Source organism: Protopterus annectens, chromosome 7.part1, assembly GCF_019279795.1.
Source record: "Protopterus annectens isolate FY-2018-M chromosome 7.part1, PAN1.0, whole genome shotgun sequence".
NCBI classification, from domain to species: Eukaryota; Metazoa; Chordata; order Ceratodontiformes; family Protopteridae; genus Protopterus; species Protopterus annectens.
The window spans coordinates 254,287,022-254,311,693 of record NC_056740.1 but is presented as its reverse complement, the minus strand read 5'-3'; the positions used below and the strand labels follow the sequence as shown (position 1 = coordinate 254,311,693).

Genomic DNA, 24,672 nt, shown 5'->3' with positions numbered 1-24,672 from the left:
GGTATTCACAAAGTGCCTAGCACCAGTCATTGCATTTTGCAGGCAAAGAAATATTCAAATGTACCCATACCTGGACGATTGTCTAATTCAGGCAGAAAGCCGGGACATTCCTTTGAATCATCTGGCCTTTGTTCAAAGGGTACTGACTTGTCTGGGGTTCACCATCAATGAAAAGAAATCACACCTGGTACCCTGTGAACAAATTATATTCCTGAGAGCAAGCTTGAATACAACTTCCCAGATGGCTTTCCTCACGCCAGAGAATCGGATTCATTTGACAACCTACTTCAAACAAGTGGCCACAAAAACCCTGCTATCTGCAAGGCAAATGCTGCAAGCTTTGGGGTTCATGGCCTCCTGCATTCTTTTAATTCCATGTGCAAGGCTGCATATGAGGAAACTACAATGGTATCTCAAAAGCCTATGGTGTCAACATTCACAGGATCTAGAAGCAAGGATTCCTATCATACCTTGCCTACGCCTAGAGTTCCTTTGGTGGGCAGAGACCTGCCACCAAAACAGGGGACTACCATTCACATTACCTCCTACTGCCCAAATCTTAACAGACGCATGAGACTATGCATGGGGGCTCACCTGGCAGGGAAGTGCATTCAGGGCAAATGGAACCCAAGTCAAATGCACCTGTGCATAAATCAAAAGGAAATGTTAGCTGTACAGAATGCTCTGACAGCCTTGAAGGACCACATTCTTCCAGGACAACTAATGGTAAAGACAGACGACACCACTGTCATGTGGTACATAAACAAGCAGGGGGTACCCATTCTTACCCCCTCTGCAGACTAGCCATGGCATTGTGGAACACAGCCTTGAGCTACCAAGTGAATCTACAAGCTCAATTCCTGCCAGGAAAACTAAATACACTGGCAGATGGACTAAACAGAAACCTCATGGACCCACACAAGTAGAAACTTGAACCAAGGATTTTCAACATGTTGACAAGCAAATGGGGGAGCCCAGATATAGACCTGCTTGCCTCCCCCCAGAACAATCAACTGGACAAATTTTGTGCAAGGATTCCCCACAAGCTAGCTTGGAAATTGGATGCTCTATCCTTCAGCTGGAAAAACCTATCATTTTATGCCTTTCCACCTCTGCCTCTGCTCTCCAAGGTACTACTAAAGATCAAACAGGACAAGCCAAGGATAATTTTAATTGCACCAGATTGGTCTCGCCAACACTGGTACCCACTCTTGCGCAGTGTGTAACGCTTGGCTCTATGGCACCTGCCTCAGACTCCTTCCCTGTTGTCTCAGCAGGAGAACCAGATTCTGCACCCTCAGCTGCAAACCCTGAACCTAGCAGCCTGGCTAATTACCTAATCTCTCCTTTACCGTCCCTCATTCAATCAGTGATGGATATTTTTGAGTCAAGGAGGCCTAGTACTAGAAAATCTTATGCTGCAAAATGGAAAAGATTTTGTGCCTGGAACCAATCACAAGGAATGAACGCAGCAGTGCCCAATTTACCTCAGATTTTACGATACTTGACTGAGATGCTTCATAAGGGCTTGTCCTTTTCCTCCATCAAAATTCATGCCTCAGCTATTTCAGCTCATTGTAGCACAAAGCCTCCCCTCTTCTATCACCCACTGCTCAAGCAGTTCCTCAGAGGGGCCAAAAATTTAAGGCCACCCAGGAGAGCTCCAACTCCAGCCTGGGATCTTAACTTTGTCTTGGAGAAACTCACTCTTCCTCCTTTCGAGCCAACTGCTACTGCAGATTTAAAATGTATTTCCTGGAAAACAGCTTTCCTTTTAGCAATCACTTCTGCAAGAAGGGTATTTGAATTACAGGCCCTTATGGCAGTGGAACCTTTCATCATCTTTCATGCAGACAAGGTGTCCCTCAGAACCAATCCCTCCTTCATGCCCAAGGTAGTATCCATTGTGGCTCTTAATCAGTCCATTCATTTGCCTACCTTCTTTCCTAACCCACAGAACAAAGGGGAATGGATAATGCACTCTTTAGATGTGCACAGACAACTTAGATTCTACTTGGACAGGACTAAACCTCAAAGGAAATCTGAACAACTGCTGGTGGCATTTGCTGCAAGGACAGAGGGAAAAGCTATTTCAAAACAAACCATTTCAAAATGGATAGGCCACTGCATTAATTTCTGCTATAAGCACCATGGAAAACCTATCCCACAGGGCATCAGACCCCATTCAACCAGGGCTGCATCTACCTCTACAGCCTTTCTCAGGGGCGTCCCTACTAGGGACATCCTAGAAGTTGCTACCTGGAGTTCAGTACATACTTTCACCAAGCATTATCATTTGCCATTTTTCTCTAAATCCATAGCGGGTTTTGCCACTGCAGTCTTGCAGGGCCTTATATCTGGTCCTAATTCTATTTCATTTCCTCCTCCAACCCTTAGCTTTGGGAATCTACCCAAATGTAATGACTGCAACAGTGAAACATGAAGAACACAGTACAGTTGTGTACACTTCCCATAAATGTAGATGTTCAAGTGTATTCACTGTTGCAGTCCTGGTTACCTCTCTCCAGCCCCCTTTCTTCTTTTGGCTATACCTCTACTCTCACTTACTGTGCTCAAAAAGCTTTTTGGCGTATTTGTTTTTTTGTTGGAGGTATATCCTTGTATTTATAGATTTAATTGCTTCCCATTAGGGGGGCACCTGACATGTGGGGCAAGAAAAACTGATGTAATGGCATCGGCTGCATGTTTTCTACCCCTGACGACCTGACGTCATGGAAGAAGAGACAGCAACTGAGGCAGGACCCAAGACTTTAATCAGGCAGATTGAGGGCTACTGCAAGCAGATAACCCAAATGTAATGACTGCAACAGTGAATATGCTCGAACAACTACATTTATGGTAAGTGTACACAACTGTACTTTTTGGGTCTCATTTATTCAATGATCAAGATGTAAGTATCTGGTCTCATTTATTCAGTGATCAAGATGCAAGTATCTGCTGTTTCTGCCTTTTGGACCTTGTAGAAGGCAGGTGGCTGGTCAAGCAGCTGTTTGTCCAATCCAGATGTAATTAGTACGCAAGTCCTTTTCCTACACTTCTGCAGTTAGTTCCACTGCTTCCAGCTGATACATCACACAAGAGTTATTGTTATTCTGGTTTGCTTCTTTGCATCTGTTTGCAGTAAACCTCAGATACTACTTTTCTGCCTGCGTGGTCACCCTTTTAAAAATCTTGAGACTCTTCATTCCTGTTTTACACTATTGCATCCATCTTTTTGTTATCCTGTTCTTTTCTCTCAGGTTTGTGTGAAACAAACACCATGGAGTTCACTGGGCCCAGTGGTCAATTCTCTGGAGCTCCACTAGTTCCTTTAGTCAGACACTGTCCCTCATACCACAGCAAGAGAAAAAACTTGCAGTGAGTGAGAAGGAAAATTAAAGTAAATTAAGGTGATCCTTTCAGGTTATGCTTGTTTTAAAACAAGTATGCAAGAGTGCAACAGAAGTTTTGAGTCATAACTGGCCATGATCACAGAACACCACAGAACCTAGTGCCATAACTGCATCTGTGTCATATCCTCTGAACAATTATGTCACAGTCTCACAGCATAGCCCTATGACATTGGATAATGATATTGGGCAGAACAGGGCATCGCCTGCCTCACAAGGGCTAGGACGATGGCAGATATTTTTATATGATGGAATCAGTGTAGATCTACACAGTAGAACTAGGTGTACAAACACATTTTATATATATATATATATATATATATATATATATATATATATATATATATTTGTGTGTGTGTGTGGTTCTAGGACATTTCTGTGAATGCACATTTCACTGAAAGTCAAGTTAGTGTGCACTTTTCACTGAAAACTCAATTCACTGAAACACATTTCACTGAAAGTTATATATGGCCTTTTCCCCACTGTAGTGCGACCCTGGAGTTAGTATATATAGTAAGGGGGGGTGTGGAGGCGTAGCCCCCCACATATTTTAAATATTTTGAACTATATACATGGATACTTGCAATTCTAATATAGTACTCTTTTTCGAATATACTATATACTTAAAATATGTGGGGGGGGTGCCCCCCACCCCCCTTACTATATATACTAACTCCAGGGTCACACTACAGTGGTGAAAAGGCCATATATAACTTTTAGTGAAATGTGTTTAAGTGAATTGAGTTTTTAGTGAATTGTGCTTTCAGTGATTTGTGCTCAGTCATTTGAGTTTCAGTGAAATGTCCTAGACTCATATATATATATATATATATATATATATATATATATAGATATATATATAGATATATATATATATATATATATATATATATATATGTATTTAACAGAAAAAAAACATAGCTAACTCAGAAGTTTTCCCTACAGGCTACAATATCATTAGGCAAGACAGACCACTTCGTAAAGGGGGTGGAACTGCCTTACTGTAAAAGTCAAACTTAATTGTCCGTCAATTACCAAACTCCCACCCCTCCCCCAATAATTGGGACATACTGATCTCACAACTTCAGCTTCACCCTAAAAAGGTCATCACCACAATTGTGATCTATATTCCACCTGGTAATACACCTGCTAGCCTTGAAGACTTCTTATCCTGGTGTTCTTCCACATACTCACAAGAAACCCTTATTCTGGGGGACGTCAACCTACATTGGTTCACCTGTATATCAGAACCACCAAGTAATCTAATAAATCTCCATGGCTACCAGCAGCTAGTCCAAATTCCAACTAGATGTGATAAAAAATCTAAAAGGGAATCCATCCTTGACTGGGTCCTAACTAACAACCCCACATTGTACCTTCACACAGGCAGTCTCCCAGACACCTTAAGTGACCACAACATACTTTATACGTAGTAGAACAAGCATATGTAAAACCACTAACTATATATCCACTAGAAACACAAAAGAATTCTCTCCTGAGGTCCTCAACACTTTACTCTGTAACTGTGACTGGACCCCCCTAAAAACCCTCCCACTTGACCAGGCTGTAGCATATTTCAACAAAACATTTCTACAACACCTAGACACTGTTGCTCCATTGCACAAAATCAAGGTTAGAACCTCTACAAACCCCTGGCTCAGTAAAGAAACCAAACAAATCCTCAAGTCCAGAGACACTGCCTGGCTTTACTATCAAAAAAACAAAGAAACACAAAGCCTAACTAAGTACCAAGAACTGCGCAACTCTGCAAAAAAATGCATTAGGCTGGACAAAAGAATCCTACTACACAACATTACAAACTAAATACCAACACAACCCTCAAACATTTTGGAAAAATGTAAACCAGCTACTAAAATCCACCCAAAAGGCTACCCCTAAACCAACCACCCCTGACACTAAAGTTCCCATCGAAACACAATTCAACTCCCACTTTGTGAACTCAATTCTATCCTTAGTATCACAGGACAGTTCCTTCCTCACTATCCCCCCCCAACACAAATAACACTAATACAAGCTTTACCCTCAAAACAGTTTCCACCACTTCAATCAAAAGCATGCTCTCCAAACTAAAAACCTCATCAACAGCAGCCGACCTACTCCCCAGCTATTTCTTGAAACTCACAGCAGATGCTATTGCTATCCCAGTCTCCACTCTCATAAACAGATCAATTGTTGAAAACTATGTGCCCAAACTCTGGAAAATATCCTATGTTACACCCATACATAAAGGTGGGACCTCCACTGAACTTAATAACTACAGACCCATTGCTTTACTCTCCCCCCTGGCCAAAATTTTAGAAAAATGCATCCATACCCAGATGCTAAACTATCTCCTAGACAGCAACATCCTGTCACCTACTCAGCATGGTTTCAGACCTGCCCATAGTACCACTACAGCCCTCCTCTGCTTCACAGACACAGTAAACCATCTCAAAAATGAAGGCCTACAAGTGTCAACTCTTTTTTTGGATATGTCCAAAGCATTTGATACAGTCTCACACCAAATCCTGCTAAACAAACTAAACCAATATCATCTATCAAATTTCACTCTTACCTGGTTCCAAAGCTACTTAACTGACAGGTACCAAGCTGTAAAATGGGAAAATTCTCTCTCTCCTCAGCTGCCCATAACTATAGGAGTCCCACAGGGTTCTATCTTAGAACCACTACTATTCACAGTCTTCACAAATGACCTCCATACCTCCACACAGCATGCATCTATAATTCAGTTTGCAGATGACACTACCTTAATTTGTGCTGCACAACACATTCCCACCCTCCTGCAAACAACTCAACTAGCATTCTCTGACATTGAAAACTACCTTTCCAAAGCCCAACTTATCCTCAATCCAAAGAAAACTCAGCTTATGATTATAACCAGTTCTAACAAAAACACTTAACAGTCAATTCACCATCTACTCCACTAATGCTACTCCAATTGCTCCAGTGGCACAGGCTAAGCTATTGGGAATAACCATAGACACCCACCTAAAATTTGATAGTCATCTCAACTTAACTATTAAAAAAGTACATGCCAAACTGGGGTTGCTCTACCGTATCAAACCATTTCTTACCAGCAACACAAGATCAGCCATTGCTCGCTCCCAACTTCTATCCACCCTACTCTATGCATCTCCCATTCTGACTAATCTCAACAAAACTGAACTAAGCAAAAATGAAGCCTGCTATAACAGAATTGCCCACTTTGCTGCAAATTGCTCATAGAGAACTCATCACTGTACTGCTTTGAGACAGCTCCACTGGCTTGAACTGCCCAACCTCCTAACCTACAATCTGCTCTGCCTCTGTCTTTCTATCTATTACCTCCCCAATAAGTGTCCTGCCCTCAAAAACCTAGTGCAACATCACTCAGCCAAAAGGCCTCTTAGATCATCAAGCAAACTACTACTAGAAGTCTCCAACAGCTACAATAGCTTTGGAGATGCACTATATAGTAGTTCAGTGGCTAAAAAATTGAACTCTGTCCCTACAAGCATTCAAAACACATCATCCAAAGCCTCCTTTAAAGACCTCATCGGGCAACATCTCAAGGAAAGTTGGCAGTGCCGTGATTGCTCCCCAGGCTAGTGAAAGCGGATAACACATACATACAAAATCTAGAGCACTTGATAATAGTTTTCAGTCTTACTCACAAACACTGGATAATCTACAATGTATGTACTGTACCTGTGTACTATGTATGTATTCTACCTATGTTCCAAATTTCAGCTGTATACCACAAATCTATTAATTACCTTTATTTTTAAAATTAATATTTTTTTGTTTGTTCTCTCCACTGTAACTGTTTATGTGCCGCATACCACTGTAAAAACATGTCTCCTGTAATTTGTGTGTATACTGATCATGTCTAAATAACTAAATGTGTCTGTAATTTTTCTTTGTGGACCTTTTCTCCCCGGGCCTCTGCTGAAAAAGGGCCTTTTCAGCTCAGTCAGACACCCCCGGTTAACAAATGTAAAATAAAATAAATATATATATATATATATATATATATATATATATATATATATATAAACACACACACGTATGTATGAATGTGTGTGTGTGTATATATATATATATATATATATATATATATATATACACACACACACACACACACACATATGTGTATGTATATATATATATATATATATATATATATATATATATATATATATATATATATATATATATACACATATATAGATATATAGGAGCGCTACAGAATCCTGAAAACTCAAAATCCTGAAAACTTAATCCTGAAAACACACAGGATACCAACACTTTTACTATATTCTATCACAAGTGCATACAGAAACATATTACCCTTCATCTATATGGAGGGGGGCCAGCCCCCCTGCACCCTCCATGTGGGGGCTATGCTCCCCACACCTCCTGCTACTTAAATATATCAACTTCGAGATTGCAGTTCACTACACTAAGTGCAATCTTGGGAGTTGATATATTTAAGTAGCAGGGGGCTTGCCCCCCTGCTTATATTTAGAGAACAGTAATATAGTTTGTGTTTTATTTGTTTCTGTATATACTTGTGCTGGAATATAGTAAGTGTTAGTATCCTGTGTATTTTCAGGATTTTGGTCTTCAAGATTTTGGGCTTTCAGGATTCTGTAGCATTGCCATATATATATATATATATATATATATATATATATATATATATATATATATATATATATATATATATATATATATATATATCATTGTGTGTGTGTGTGTGCGTATGTTTCAGTTTATCTTCATGTATGTGTTTGCATATTCTAATCCTGAGTCTATCAAAACTACATAATGCCGGAATATGCTGATTATTTGTAATGGTAATACCAGTAATGCATACCCCACCAGCACACTAGACATAGTGGAACACAATTCATACACAGCTGGTGACTGTCATATGTGGTGGACAACAGTAGACTATCCCTTCATGAATTATACTAGTAAATAGACCATGGGCTGTATCTGGCACTCATGCCAAAGTTGTGTTATTGCACAAGCTTTATGAATACACTGACTAAATATTATATTTCTGATAATTTGATGGCATAATCTTGGGAGAAGGGGAGATGAAACTGTAATTATAATGTCCTGGTGTAGCCAGTACTGGAGATGAGACTTTGATTTTATTTTCACACTTAAGTAATTATAGTAGAGTTTGAATTTGTTTATTTTATGATGTACTAGGAAGCTGCACCTTTGGATCATCCATTCAGTGCTGCAAAACATGAACAACAAAAGCAGTGGCTTGAAGAATTGGACAAGCAGAGGGAAGAGGCCAAAGCAAGAAAAATTCAGGACAGAATGAAACGTATGGAGGTATGCTGTCACTTTTAAATAGCATGTAGCAATATAGGTGGAATCAACCCATGAGTTACATTTCTTTTGGCACCAATAGTCACCTTGGTTCAGAAATAGACTTGGTTATAAAAAAGACAGCTAAAATTAGGATATACTGAGCATATAATGGCAGCATTTGATGTTGCTATTTTCAGTCCTAAATAAAATAAACTGCATCAATCAACGTATATTAAATAAAAAAGGAGAAAAAACATAAGCGCCTTCGCGATTACCAGTATCGCTTCATCAGACAATGAAAATGCTGCAAAGTACAATTTAAATATCATAGGAATATGGTCACCTGATATTAAACCATTCAAGGTCAGTCAAGCATTTAGAAGCATACACATGTATATGAATGCAATAAGACATTATAAAAGCAATATTAAAGTCAAGTAAATAGAAAGTGCACAAAACTATTCAAATACACAAAGTTACAAAATATTAAAAGATTAAAAAATGTATGATAAACTACTTCAATGTTTGAGGCGGCGTGACTTTAAAAAAGGTTTTAAAGACGTCATCCCATTCAATCCTGGAGGTTTCTCAGCATTCAATAACAGAATCCATCTCTGCTCTGTTTTAAAGTCACACCGCCTCAAACATTGAAGTAGTTTATCATACATTTTTTAATCTTTTAATATTTTGTAACTTTGTGTACTTGAATATCTTGTGCACTTTCTATTTATTTGACTTTAATATTGCTTTTATAATGTCGTATTGCATTCATATACATGTGTATGCTTTTAAATGCTTGCTTGACCTTGAATGGTTTAATATCAGGTGACCATCTTCCTATGATATTTAAATTGTACTTTGCTGCATTTTCATTGTCTGATGAAGTGATATTGGTAATTGCAAAAGCGCTTATGTTTTTTCTCCTTTTTTATTTAATAAACGTTGTTGGTTAGTGGAAGATTGGTGCAGTTTATTTATTTTATTTATCCATATTTTCTGCACCTCTCTGTACCCTGAGCCGTTTTTAATTCTACAGTTTTATTTTCACTCATTCCTCAACTGATGGGGCCTCTGATCTGACTTGTCCATTTTAACTAGACTGGCATACCTCAGATATCGTTTGCTGCCAGATTGTTTGGATGCAGATTTTCTGCTCTTGAGATAGGAAGTTAACCAGATATTTTTATATAATTTTTTTATGAGTTTTATATCTGTAGTATCTCTTTCCTTTTCCTTCCTTTGCCCTTTTATGGAATCTACTTAGCATTGAAACCTGTTTCTAATTCTTTAATCTCCCCTTCTAGTTAGGCCTTTCTACCCTTTCCAAGGTATTCTTCGAGATACCATTGTTGGTATTCTTTCTCTTTCTTTCTGTTTGTCTGTCCAACTTAGGGTACTTTTGAAATACTGTTGTTGGTATTTGTTTCCGTACTAGTTATATAAAAAAAAAACTCTCTCTTTAATCTGTCTGACAAACCTACAGGCTTTAAGAAGTGTTCTTCCTTTGAGCATGAGATTCCGAACCCAGATGCGTACAAGGAGTGCGGGAGCTGACCATCTAGAAGATGACTGCCCCTTTTGTTCAGGATTCATTTCCCGTGCATTGAGTGACGGGATGAATAAATTGGTATTAAAAGGCTTGCTACCTTCCCCTCTTGTGTGTTCCTTGGCAAGGGCTCAAACCCCATCTAGTAAATCTTATAAAGGGAAGCATGACACAGCTCCAAAAGGAAAGGAGTCCAGGAAATGGCCCCCTGACTGTTCTCCTCATTCGTCTCTGATTCCTGAGGATCCCGCTAAAGTTTCCAAGAAACCAGATCTGACGTCAACCTCAAATTCTACTACTACTACTTCAAGCACCAAATGTCCTTGGATCTGATCTCCATTTTTCTTTCTGGATCTGATATCTCATCAGTTCCATTTACCCTTCTTACAAGAGACACCTAGGAAACCTTCCAGACCCTCTTCCAGTAGTTCATCCCTTATGTCCTTCAGGAGCTTATCTGAGGCAGAGTGGATGAAATGATGAGAAAGTTTCTCAGGATTCAGATCCTGGTGGGGGTAATTCTGTCTCTGTCTTCCATCAGACCCTTGAGCCTGCCTCATCTAAACATCATGTTTTATCTCCTTCTCTGATCCAGCCCATAGTTTTGTAGCCCTTGGATCGCAGATCTTCGAGGATATCATTGTCAGATGTGTAGACTGGCCGCTGTTCCACTCCAGCCATGCTTCTTAGTGACATGGATTTAGCCTCTTTGGAGCAGGATCATCTCTGAGATGAAGTGTTGACAGTGTTTCTGGGGGTTGGGGTCAGCTCACAAGCTGTTGCAGCCATCCTTGCCTCTCAGTGCCTTGGCATTGCATAGCTCGGATCTGACTCCCTCCTCACAGCAGGAATCCACAGGGATTCAGAGTTCAGCCCAGGTAGCTTTGGAGCCAGTGCAACTGTCTGGTGTTTCTCTTGCACCTTCTGCCTTTGAGATAGTGTAGAGGGCTTTTCTGTACCCAGAGAAATATCATCCTTACTCTCTTCAGATCCTGTTCTCCCTACATCAAATTTAAGCTTCAACAATTGGCTAAGCTTCTGGTGTCATTCAAAGGGGATCCAATATCTGTCTGCCTGGGACGACGTGATCGACAGACCACGATGCTTTGCCAGAGATAGTCTGCACCTGTCGCCCCTGGGATTCAGGTTACTGGCTAAGGCTCTTACCACTCCTATAGTGCCTTTTTTAGGCAAAGATCAAAGGACAAAACCACCACCGTAGCAGGTACAAGCATGCAAAATCTGAAGGTAATGCTACTCAATGCTAGAAGTCTAAACCTCAAAATGCACTCTCTCGAGGCACTCCTAAAAATGGAGAACATCGGTATCTGTGCAGTAACTGAGACCTGGTTCAAGGCTCCAGAGAGCACCCCTGCAGTACCAGGCTATAACTCTTACCACACTTTTCAGCCACCAAACCAGGACCGAAACACTAAAGGCGGAGGAGTGTCCATATTCACCAAGGATATTCACACCACCAGGCTAGCTGCTCAACACAACTCGTCTGAAGTTCTCCAGGTGCAACTAACACTAGGTAAGACTGCAATCCAAATTGTAGCTTGCTACAGATCCCCCACTACACCTTTCTAAACATACTGGAAAATATTAAGATACAACCAAACACCCTAATACTGGGTGATTTTAACTACCCTGCCATTAACTGGGAAAACTACTCATGTACCAACACCTTTGCCCAACGGTTCTTGGAATTCATAAATTCCAATGCCCTGGATCAGCTAATCCATAGTCCCACCAGGGGTTCCAATATCCTAGACCTGGTCATTACCAAAATGGGAAAGCGATGCTCCACACCTGTGGTCACCCCCTCGTTAGTCAGGTCTGACCATAAGCTAATTACCCTTAACATCCACATCCCACCCCCACCCACACCCCCCAGTAAGGAAACCTCCATAAAAAACTTCTCCAAAACCAACTTTATGCTACTCAAGTCAGAAGTGACAAACTTCATGACACCCATCCAGACAGGAACTGAAAGTTCGACTACTGAATCCTACACTAAGGCACTGTACAAGCACATCCACTCATGCATGAATCGTGCCATCCCAAATAGAACCAAGATGCTCTCCTCCAAAAAAAGGAAGCCAACCTGGTGGTCCCCTGCCATAAACAAACTTTACAACAAAAAGAAAACACTGTTGCAGAAAAGAGGAAAATCCCAGGATGCAAAAAACTCCCTTACCAGCCTCAGTAAGAAACTGAGATCCCTCATAAAATCCTCCAAAGCTAGTTATGAAAATAAAATTGCCAAAGATTCCAAAGACAACCACAAGGCATTCTATAAGTATGTCAAGAATCTAAATGGCAATGCTCAGATCTGCTCTGATCTAATAGAATGACATTAAATATACTGATCCCAAGGATATTGCCAGTATCCTGGCAGATCGATTTAGTGCCAACTTCACCCCCCTCTCACCCCCTAAACGGCCCATCTCAATACTGGAAGATTGCTAAATTCCAGTAATAACGGCCACACAGGTAAAAAATGCACTCTCCAAAGCTAACAATATAGCATCCATGGGACCAGATGACATCCAGGGCTGTGTACTACATGAACTACAATATGAACTGGCACCTCACCTAAGTGTCATGTTTAATCATAGTCTCACCTCAGGTTTAGTGCCCACTGAGAGGCGCACAGCTACAGTTATCCCACTCCACAAGGGGGGATCCACCTTGGATCCCAGAAACTACTGTGCCATCAGTCTGACGAGCCTTATCTGCAAGGCCATGGAGCGTACTGTCATGGAACTTATAAACAAAGACACTGGCAACCTTCAAACACTGGACCCCATCCAGTTTGGGTTTGTGAAGGGCCAATCTTGTCTCCTGAATCTGATTGACTTCGAATCAGTCTCCAGAGCCATGGACAAGGGTAAGGTGGTCCGTACAGCCTATCTAGACCTCGCCAAGGCCTTTGACACCATCCCCCACTCTGGAATCATAGACAAACTTACTAAGCTGGGCATTAATCCCTACATCACCCAATGGGTTGCCAACTGGCTTACTGACAGAACCCACACTGTAAAAGTAGCTGACTCCAAATCCAGCTCCAGACAAGTGGAGTACCTCAGGGTTCAGTCTTGAGACCGCTCTTGTTTGCCACCTACTTCTCGGAAGTACAGGCCAACACTAAGGGACTCTGGCTAACAAAGTTCACATATGACTGCAAACTGGGAGCCATTATTGAATCCCCAAATGATGTGGATACTCTACAAAAGGGCCTTACAGAAATAGATGCTTGGTGCCAGAGCCATGGGCTCAAGCTTAATGCCAAGAAATGTATAGTTATCCCCTTTGGGAAAAAAACATGTACCCGTGAATTACCATATAGGTGGCAGCAGACTAAACACCGAAAGTGTGATAAGAGACTTAGGGACACAGGTGGGCAGTGGTCTCACCTTCGATAACCACATCACCACAACAGTCCGGAAATCCTATGTGGCACACCTCATCACTAAGGGCTTTTCATCCAGAAAAAAGGAGGTCATTGTCCCACTGTACTCATCCCTCATTAGACCCATTATAGATACAACGCCCCATTAAGTATGTACCTCTCAAGACATCTGCAACAACTGGAAAGGCAGCAGAAATACCTCTCTAAAAGAATCACAGGCCTAAAGCAGATGCCCTATGCTGACCACCTTAAAAAACTCCAGCTATACTCTGTCGCATATCGTCTACTCAGAGGCGATCTCTGCTTAACATACAAGGCCATGTCAAACCCAGAGCTGTTGGACATGCTACACTTAAAGAAATCCCAATCCCTCAGAGCCACACGCTCCAGGGATCTAAACCTTGTCATCACAATAAACAAAACATGCTGGAGGGATAGGTTCTTGACCCAGAGACTCCCCAGACTCTGGAATAGACTGCCCATACATGTCAAGCAGAGTGCCTCTTTGGCCCTCTTCAAAAGGAACCTTGACGATTGAATGGGAGAAAGGAAATTCACCCCAGGGATCACGTCAGTCGCCGTACTAGACAGGGTCCAGGGAAGTAAATAGTGTGGGAAGAAATAGCCAGGGAATTGTTATGGCTAGGCTTGTATAGGCCCTAGGGCTGATAGCCTAGTACCAACCTATGAAGCTCTGAGCTTCTTATGCCTTTTGCACTGGGGCAGCCATCCAGTAACTGTCTTTAGACAGTCCTCATCCAGGACTCTCCACCTACTTCTGATACTTCACCAGACTTAGGTGACCAGACTATCCCACTGATGAGGTCCATAGGAAGAGGATGTGCAAAAAGAGGCTCAGGAATCTTTCACTGAAGAGATGGACTTCAATGAAGGAGAGGTGTCCCCCAGATCTCCAAATGATGATATCTCCTTTGGAGAGATCCTGGAACAACTTATACACAGAGGTGGATGGTCTTCCGATTCTCCTTCCCAAGAGGAGTCAGTATTTCTGGAGCCTTTCACGGCTAGCCCAGCCACATCTTGGTTGGTGCCTCTGGCTGATGAGTTGATTGACCTTATTTCACGCCGAGCATGGAAGGAGCCTGATACAACAGAACCCGTACCTAAGAGACCAGATACGTTTTTAGCTCTACCCAAAAATAGGGCCCACTGGAGCAAGGGAATCCCTATAGATTCCATGATGGTTGCAGCAGCCACTAAGAGGGAGCTTGCAGAACAGAGCTTATCCATCCATCCCCCTAGTAGAGAGTCCAGCGCCTTGGACAGATTTGACAAGTGCATTTGTGCCTCAGCAACCTTTGATCTTCAGTCGCTGAATTATTTGGCACATTTCACCAGACTAAAAGGGATTTGCCCAAGAAGCTTTCCAAATATTTTTCAGGGTCCATGTGTGTCAAGGACCAGAAAAAAAGTTTTTGTTTACAACTGCCACTATTCGGACTATTTTCTATTTACAATGCATTCATGATGTTACTCTCTCATCCAACCGAGAGTACCTCTAGGGCTACAGGTTCAGGCATTGAGGTCAGGAGGCATGTCTGGGTGTTCCTGTGTGATTTTGTGAAGGCCTTCAAGTCCTCCTTAATCAGTGCTCCTTTTGAGGGATCATCCTTGTTCAGCCCCAAAGTTAAGGAAACACTCTCCAGAAGTGAGCAAGATGAAAAGACCCTGCCTGCCATTGGGATTTAAAAGTTATTATCTGATGGTGTTTCTTTCATTCTTCCTCACTGATGGCTTATGGGTCCGATCCTCAGATCCGACTTGGCCGCATCTTCTAGATTTTAGATCCCAGTCTCGACCTCCTCCCTCTTCCCATAATGCACTACACTACCTCTAACTCCTCAGATCTCATTTGTCACCAGCAGTGACAGATGTGGATTTTTCTTGGTCTCTAGTTTGAGAGTATTAGTGTTGAGATTTCTTTAATTGCCTTTCAGCTAAGTCATTCTCTATTTTCTATTAGTAATTATCTTTCTCTTTATCCTCCCCTCCCTAAGTTTTTTTGCATTGGTGAAAAATTGTTGTTTTTCCCTTTCATGTGCTTTCTTCGGGCCTTGGCCCTTTCTAGTATTTACATTTTATTTTTTCCTGTGTGTGTTTTTCTTTTTGTACAGTCCTTATGACAAAAATAGTTTGGGGAGGGGGGGTTAGCGCAGTTCAGATTGTGGGCATGACTTCTCCCATTCTGATGAACACAATAGTTTGCCCGGTTCCTAACTCCCGCCTGTTTGACTCTGGCATTGCCTTTCTCTTATTCGTCATCTTCTTCTTTCTGAGGCTTTCTTCTTTCTGAGGCTCCTGTAGTGTTGTCTCCACAGAAAGAGGTTCTGCTGCTCCAGTTTGGATGGGGTTGCCTGTTGTGCTACTTGGCAACTTCCTGGTCTGAGTACTGTCCCTGTTACCTCATTGTACCTTTGCTCTAGCAATCCTGGACTACAGTCAAGGGTTTGTGGCAGACTTGCCTTGCACTTCGATTTCCTGGGATTTGAACTTACTTCTTACATCTCAGGATGCTCCCATATTGCTGTGGTTTTCTGGGCAAAGGAATGGTGTGGACCTTTAGACCTGGTAGGATTCAATCCTTATTTTTTTTCTTTGGGCATCAGGGTTGTCCATTTTCATTCTTCCTCACCGATGGGTTACCAATCCGACCCGCTCATTCAGTTCGGTCACATTTGTCAGACTTGGATCCAAATCTCAAGCTACTCTATGCCATCCCCAACTCCTAAGATCAAGTTTGCTGTCTTACTGCCCACTAGATAATAGAGATAGGACACAGAAGAAGGACTGAGGCTCAAACCTGGGGCATATGTGTTCCAAAATCTTCCAAAGATCCTTCTAGGAGTGACAAGGCCGGGAGACTGCGAAAGAAGGTGAGGAAGAATGAAGATGGACAACACAGATTCCAGGTTATATTAAGAACATAACTTTTAAATCTGATGTTGTACTTTTCATTCTTCCTCACTTAATGAGTCAGAGCCCCCAGCTACATGATTCTTGGGAGGCCCTCAAGGAAGGATATGCCAGTGCACTGTCAAGCCAAAGGAAGCCCTGCTTCTGGAGACACTGTCAAAGTTGTAATGTGTAACAAAGATATGATTCTTCGACCAAGTGGCTGCCGCACAGATGTCATAGATTGACATTCCAGCAGAAAAAAGGAGGATGAGACAGTTCCAAACCTTTCTGAGAGTACATCAATGAAATACAATCAGTAATCCATTTGGCCATTTGGTCAGGGTAATATTGAAAAATGCTTGACCTAGGCGGTTAGGGGAGAAGGATAAAAATAGCTGCTCATATTTCCTGTACTGTTTCATTCTGTGAAGATAAAAATGCAGTTGTCTATGAATGTTGAGGTGCAGCATATATTCGCCCTTATTAGTAATGTTCGGAAAGAAAACTAGCAATTGTATGGACTGTTTAATGTTAGTCATCATGACCACTTTAGGCATAAAGAAAGAGTTTGTTCATTGAGACACTCTATCTTTATGGAAAATAATGTAAGGAGGCCTAAACGATAATGCCTGAAGCTCAGAAATTCTTCTTGCTGAAGTGATAGCCACCAAAACAATTGTTTTCCAGGAAAGAAATTTCATATCACATTTGTTTGTCTGTTCAAAGGGTTTCTGAGTTAACCCCTGAAGGACGGCCTTAAGGTCCCAAGGTGGAGCGGGATCTTTTATGGACAATCTAAGGAGGAAGTTTCCCTTCATAAAGGTCTTATACAACCTGGAAGTTGGCAGAGAAAGGGATTAGTTTCCAGCATGAAAACTGGATAGGGCTGGTAGCTGGAGTTTAATAGTAGAAAAACTTGGCCCTTCTTTAAAAAGAGTACCGAGGAAAAGGAGGATGGCTGACGTAGGGGCTGAAAAGGAATCAATATTCTCTTTGGAAACCCATACAGAGAATCTTTTCCATTTGCTTCTGTAAACTTTCTTAGTGGATGCTTTCTGAGAGGCCAAAATAATGTTACGGACTGGGGAAGCACGCCTGGACTGTCTTACTATCACTGGAAGTGGAAAAGCCATGTGGTCAGCTTGAGGGCTTGGAGATTGGGATGCTGGAATTCTGAGGGGTGAGATGGGAGGTCCCGATTGGGCTCCAGTATCCATGGAGGATATTTGAGGTGAGACCAGAGGAAGGGGAACCATACCTGATGAAGCCAGAAGGGGGGCAATGAATATGACTAAGCTCTTCAGCCTGCTTGCTTTCTGTAGAACTCTAGGGTAAATGGAAGAGAGGGATAAACATAGAGGAGACCTGAGGGCCAATCTTGAATCAGAACATCCATGGTGACTCCCCAACTCCCCCGTAGGGGGTATAAGAGCAAAATACTGCTGTACTTGTTGTTGAGGGAAGAGGCAAAGAGGTTGCAGCAAGGCCAGCCCCAATAGCTGAAAATCATGTTTGCTGCTGATTGGTTGAGGGACACCCCCATGCGGAATCAGAATGGACCTGCTGTGTCTGTCCGCCAGCACGTTGGTTTTCCCCAGTATATTGTGTTGCAGCTAGAAAGTGGTCTGAAGAGATCACCCATTCCCAGACCCTAATGGCCTCTCTGCGCAATGGGTATGAACAGATTCCTTCTTCTTTGTTGATGTACCAGAATACTGACATGTTGTCCTTATGGATTGCAATAGGCCCCAAAGGGAGAGCATCCTGAAAGGCTTGCAACATTAGAAGGACTGCTCTCATCTTTAGGACATTGGTATGTAGCTTGGTCTCCAAGGGGGACCATGTGCTCGGATCATCTTTCTCTTGAAATGCCCCCACCACAGTTGGGAAGCATCTGTGGTCAGTCTGGCTATGAAGGGTGGGGACAGCCTGCCCAAAAACAGATGGTCTGACTGTAGCCACTATCGAATATGACATTTGCAAATTGAAGTGAGCTTGATGGGAACAGACAGAGGCTGGTAAAGAATACATACCACTGTGAACTGCCAAGGTCCATTGGAGGACTCGCAAGAAGAATCTTGCTAGAGGAACTAGAATAATGGCAACTGACATTGATCCCAGAGCTCGCAACACTAGTTTTGCTGGAGGGGATGGACGAGATGGCAAGTCCTACACCTGATTTCTCAATGATGTAATCCGGTGAATAGGTAATGAAGCCACTTGATTCATAGTGTTCAGTTGAGTTCCTATGAATTCTAGATTTTGTACAGGAGTCAGGTTCCATTTGGCCAGATTTATCGTGATGCCTAGGGAGTTGGAGATCTGAAGCAAGTAATCTCTGGCTTGTAAAAGTTGATACTTTGTTGGGGTGGTGAGGAGCCAATCGTTTAGATAAGGAATCCTTTGAGCCTCAGGTGAGCTGCCACAACTGACATACATTTAGTGAACAGCTGGGGGGCTCTGATGAGCCCAAAGGGCAGCGCTCTGAATTGGTGGTGATAGTCTCCCAGCAAAAGCACAGGTGTCTCCTGGAGCACCTTTTTAATTTGATGTGATAGTACGTATCCTGGAGATCTCTAGAGCACATCCAGTCATCCTTGTGCAGAAAAAGCAAGTTGGACTGAACCATAACAATTCGGGACATTGACTTCACATAATTATTCAGATTGCTGAGATCCAGAAATGGTCTTAGGTCCCCTGTTTTCTTTGGCACCAAAAAGAAGCAGGAGTAAGTTCCGAATCCTATCTGTTCAGTCGGGACTTTCATAGCAACTTTTGAACTTCTTGAGCTGCATACTCCCTCTGACTGGGTGGAATGTCGGGGAGTTTCCTCCTAGGCTCTGGAGGTGGAAGGGAAAATGGAATGTAATAACCCCTGGCTATCATGCTCAGCATGCAAGTGTTGTGTGTAATGTCTTTCCAGGCTTCTAGGTGCAGGTAAAGACAACCCCTGACTGCCTCTAGAGATAAACAGTCAAGTAGTGCTTCAGGAGTGCTGATAGGGCCTATCAGAGAAAGAATCTCTGAAGTCCTGGTTCTGTGGACCCCTTCTGCCTCTAGGATGACGTCTACCATTAAAACCTCTTCCTCTGCCTCTAGAGGAAGCATCCCCACACAGGTCCTGAAAAGGCTCGTAAGATTTCTAGAACCAAGTTTTCTTCCCTCTTGGCTGGTTCCTAGAAAAAGTCTCCAGAGGGTTAGAAAACTTGATTCCCATGGCAGACAGGGTCTTTCCTTCCTGTTCACTGTGGGTAAGCATATCTTTCACCGATGGCTTAAACAACTAGGAGCCATCAAAGTGGGTACTAACAAAGGATGCAGAAGCCATAAAGGCTTCTGCAAAGTCGCATAGCTGCATCCAGGCATGTTTCCTTACTGAACCGGCTGCTCGTGAAGTATCCTTCACTGTATGGCAGAGCAGCCTCATTGAAGAATTGGCAATAGATGAGAGAGTAGCCAGATGGGGAGAGACCTTTTGAAGTCCTCCACTGACATGGCCTCCACAAGACAGTTTGATAGCCCCTAGATCAAATCTCTTTGCAAGCAGGTAAAGTGTGTCAAATAATTTAATAATCTCAGTGTGAATGTGGCTGAGGTGTAGATGCGCTTTCCAAATCTGTTCATGACACTGGACTTCCTTTTTAGTGGCTAGACAGAAGAGCTGTGCTCATCTAGTTCCTTTTTAGTGGCTCCTGCCACAATAATGGCATCAATGAGGACACCTTTGCTCCAATGTGTCCTGTCTGCTGTGGGGACTAGAAACTTGTCTGGATGCTTGCGGATGGGCTTGACCTTGTCTGGTTCCTTCCACACCTGACGGGAAACTAGGTCAATAAGTCTATCCACCAGGGGAATCACCCAAGATGTAGATGGTCCTGCCTCAAAAGCCTTGGGGAACACCAACTCCTCAGAAGTAGGACATAGACCAACCACCTTTCTGTTTCAGGATTTCCAGGGTATCTCCGAAGGAGACATCATCAAGTCGTGATTGAGGAGATCCGTCTCCCCCATTGAAGTCTGTGTCTTCACTGAGGGACTCTATAGTGGAGTCTATGTACTTCCTCTTACACATCATCTGAGGTGCCTGCTGCATTGGACATTCAAGAGAGAGGTATCAGAAGAATGTGAAAATGGCTTCCCAGGGTAGGCTGACGTGAAAGAGCAGAAATCATGGACTTGGCACTTGGACCCCGATGTGGGACAAGGGATAGGTAGGACTTGAAAAATGAGAAGATGGATCTCTCTGCAATGAGAAGGCCTTTTCCACTACCTGAAGGGCTGATGGACCTGAGAAAAACCTTTCCAATCTCCCGGGAGCCAAGGCAGCAGAGGACATAAGGTTGGAGCCCATCCCGAATCCGAGCCCTCCAGAGAGAATCAGACCTGAGCTGTCAAGGGCCAAGGCACCAAGAGGCAGACGGATCTGACAGAGTCAGAGCTGAACCCACCCTCCTGGACCTGGCGCCAACCTCTCATATCTGAGACCCACTCTGATTCAAAGGCATCAGAGCAGGGCTGGTCAGGGACATCACTCTGAAACCATGGATCGGAGAAGGAGACTACAGAGGTTGAGCCGGGAGTACTCACGGATCCGATAGGGGATGGAGCTGGCAATACCCCCATCTGAATCTGAGCCCTATGGAATTTCCATGTAGTCCTGTCCAGATCAGCCTCTGTCAAGCTCCTAGAGGATCTGGAGGAAGCAAGCCTGGAATGCTTGATTGGGGATTGAAACAATTTAGAGGGCAAGGAGGGTGAGACAGGCTTTAATACAAAGCTTGGAGATCTGCTCCTAGTTGTTGGATCTGAGGACCTGGGACATGACACCATACCTGCATGGATATTATAGTGATATCTTCTGTCGGATCCAAAGAAGTCTGTGGACCTGAGCAGGAGGCAATACTCTTTGGATCTGAGAAGGTCAGCTCCGAAGTTCTCCATATTTTCTCTGGAGGCTCCAATGCAGAGAGGGCTAGCTTCTTGATCTCCTTGAAGTGATGAGCTTTGGAAGGGGTTTGAGCCCCAGCTGAGGAGGGAGAGGAAGCGGGAAGCCAACCCTATGAGAATTAGCTTATTGCAATGATCAGAGAGGATGCAAGGGTGTGCAAATGTCACACTGGACCTTAAGGTGGTCCGGCCTCCGGCAGTAGATGCACTTCTTGTGGGCATCCGAATTTGGGATTTTATGACCACAAGAAGTGCATTTTTTAAATCCAATAAGCTCATCGGACATTTTAGCAAGGTAAAGTATCAAGAAACAATCAGTTGCTACACTAACAGAGTTTAGAAATAGAAACTCTTCAACGCTATAGAAAATTGTATAACAATAATAACAGATGCCACAAGAGGAAACAAAGTGAAAGGAGACTAAAAGGAATTAGCCCTAATGACTGCAAAAAACTATAAAAGATTTAGAAGGAGGGGAAAAATGTAGGTAAGGTTAGTTATTATAGCAGAAACTAGAAAAAAACAAAAATAGCAAAAAACCCACAAACCTGTCTGAAGTTTGAGAATTTGAAAAACCCTATCCTGTCACAATGGTGGCAAACGAGATCTGAGGAGTTGGGGATGGTGTAGAGCAGTATGGCTAGAGGGAGGAGCTCAAGATTTGGACCCAAGTCTGAAAAATGCGGCTGTACTGGATTCAAGGGTCGGATCTATAACCTATCAGTGAGAGAGAATGAAAAGGACAACTTCCAATCTACCCCACATAGATACTTTTCTAAGAATCAATAAGATGGTAAAAAGATGTGGTTTCACAAGTCCAAGGGCCTTTCCAGAAATCACAAGGAGATCGTTCTTCCCTAGCAGAAGGGGGAATTGTAATGGAAGGTGCCATCCTTGCGCCAAGAGTGGCCCACAGTACCAGGGCTTCAGAGATACTTTCTCTGAAAGGCCCTACCAGCGCTCCTGGAGGGTTACTCGACTGCTGCACTCTGGAGGCAGTGGAGGGGAGGCACTTATCTTTGCACGCAGAAGACCTGGCATCCAACATGCAGAATGCTTGGGTGCAAAAAATTGTATCCAGAGGTTGTTTTGTACCATTTTCTCAAATTCCTACAGCAAAACCAAAAAACATTCCTGATGTTCCACCCAATGAGAGGGAAGCAGTACCATTGGAAATAGTAAATCTGCTAGAAAATAGTCATTCAAAAAGTGCCCTCAGATCAGCAAGGATCCAAAACTTACTCAAGATTCTTTTTAATTTCTTTTTAATGCCAAAGAAGACAGGGGACTTGAGACCAGTTGTGGATATCAGCCAATTAAACCAGCTTGTAAAATACTCTAAGTTCCAGGTGGTCATGGTTCAGTTCATTTTGCCTCTACTACAAAAGGACAATTGGATGTGCTTGACAGATCTTCAAGATGTATAATATCTTAGCAAAATGAACAGGCACTCCTGAAGATACCTGTGCTTCTGGCTGGGAGCCAGCCATTACCAGTTCAAAGCACAGCCCTTTGGCCTCACCACAGCTTCCAGGGTGTTCAAATGTATGGCGGTGGTAGCGGCTCACCTGAGACTGCTGGGATGTGGTGTGTTTCCATACCTAGATGACAGGCTCCTGGCCACCCCTTCCAGGCATCTGTTGATTCAAGCAAGTGAGTTCTTGCTCCAGTTATGTCATCATGGTCAATTACACCAAATCACAGCTTATGGGTCTGTATCACATCATCGAACTTGTATAAGTTCGAATTATGTAATATTGAACCCAAAAGTCCAAAACGCAAAATTAGCAAAGCCACGGCACATTGATTTTTTTTCCCAGGGAAAAAAAAACGGGGGTCTGTTTTCGGGGCTTTGCTATTACTTCCACTGGGTGTGATGTTGGAGTTCGTATATTTAAGTAGTGGGGGGTGGGGGGCACTTTAGTTTTAGTTTAAGGTGTACATATATATATATATATATATATATTTTTTTTTTTTTTTTTTTTGTTAGGGAACAGTGATTTTTTTCCCTGGGAAAAAAAAATCGCTGTTCTGTGTGTTCATTATTGTGCGGTTTCAGACTTTTGGATTCGATATTACATCATTTGAACTTATACAAGTTCGACGGTGTGATATAGACCCATAGCTTACGCCTAGTCAGAACTTGGAGTTCATAGATGCTTGTCTAGACATGATCAACCAGATAGCTTTGCTTCCTCTAACAAGAGTTCATACTGTCTGGTTACAGGTCATGAAAGTGATCGGCCTTTCTTATCCTACAGCAAGGCTAGTCCTCCAAGCATTAGGATCGATGGCAGCAGTGATGACGCTAGTTCCTTTAGCCAGATTTCATATGCAGGTCCTTCAGTGGATCCTTTCAGTACAGGGGTCTATTCTTCAGCATCATTTAAGCAATCCAGTCAAGATTTCCATGTTTGCAAGGAATATCTTTTTTGGTGGCTTCATTCAGAAAAAAGTTTGTCAAGGTCGCCCTTTGCTCTCTCACAACCAGTAGCCACAGTCACAACAGAGACCTACCAAATTGGGGGGGGGGGCAATTCTTGGGAAGGACAGTCCAAGATGCATGGTCACTGAAAGAGGCCAATTTGCACATCAATGTTCTGAAAACGAGAGCACTCCTCCTTTCAAAATGTTATGCTTTTGGGAATGATTGCAGTACAGACAGACAACATGTCAGTAGTCTGGTTTATTAACAAATGGGGGGACCAGATCTCACCCACTGTGTCAAGAGGCAATGAGAGTATAGCAATGAATGATCTCTTCCAGTCACTTTCTTAAGGCAATGCACATACCAGGGAAACCCAATGTGCTTTCAGACAAATTAAGCAGGTCCATTTTGTTGCCTTATGAGTGGTCTCCCAATCAGAGTGGCTAAAAAGATTTTTTTGTCAATAGGGCCAGCCATTTTATGACCTTTTTCTTCTACCCTGAAAAGGTGCAGCAGGTTTTTTGCTCAGGTCCCTGTATGGGGGAATCATCAAAAGATACTCTAGTCTACAGTTGGCCCTCTGGTCTCCTTTATGGTCATCCCCCATTACCCCTTATTCCAAAATTTCTACAGAAAACATCCCTGTTGAAGAGCACGGTCATTCTCATTGCACCCC

At 42.7% G+C, this 24,672-nt stretch overlaps 1 protein-coding gene across 2 annotated transcripts in view; it reads left to right on the top strand.

The window, feature by feature from the left end:
* The window catches only part of CCDC66 (coiled-coil domain containing 66), a 1,871,188-nt gene that overhangs the window by 792,288 nt on the left and 1,054,228 nt on the right, over window positions 1-24,672 (top strand). For both annotated transcript variants that reach the window (XM_044078704.1, XM_044078703.1), the window contains exon 9: window positions 8,634-8,765. In XM_044078704.1, the coding sequence (XP_043934639.1) occupies window positions 8,634-8,765 (132 nt within the window). The remainder of the gene's footprint in view (window positions 1-8,633; window positions 8,766-24,672) is intronic.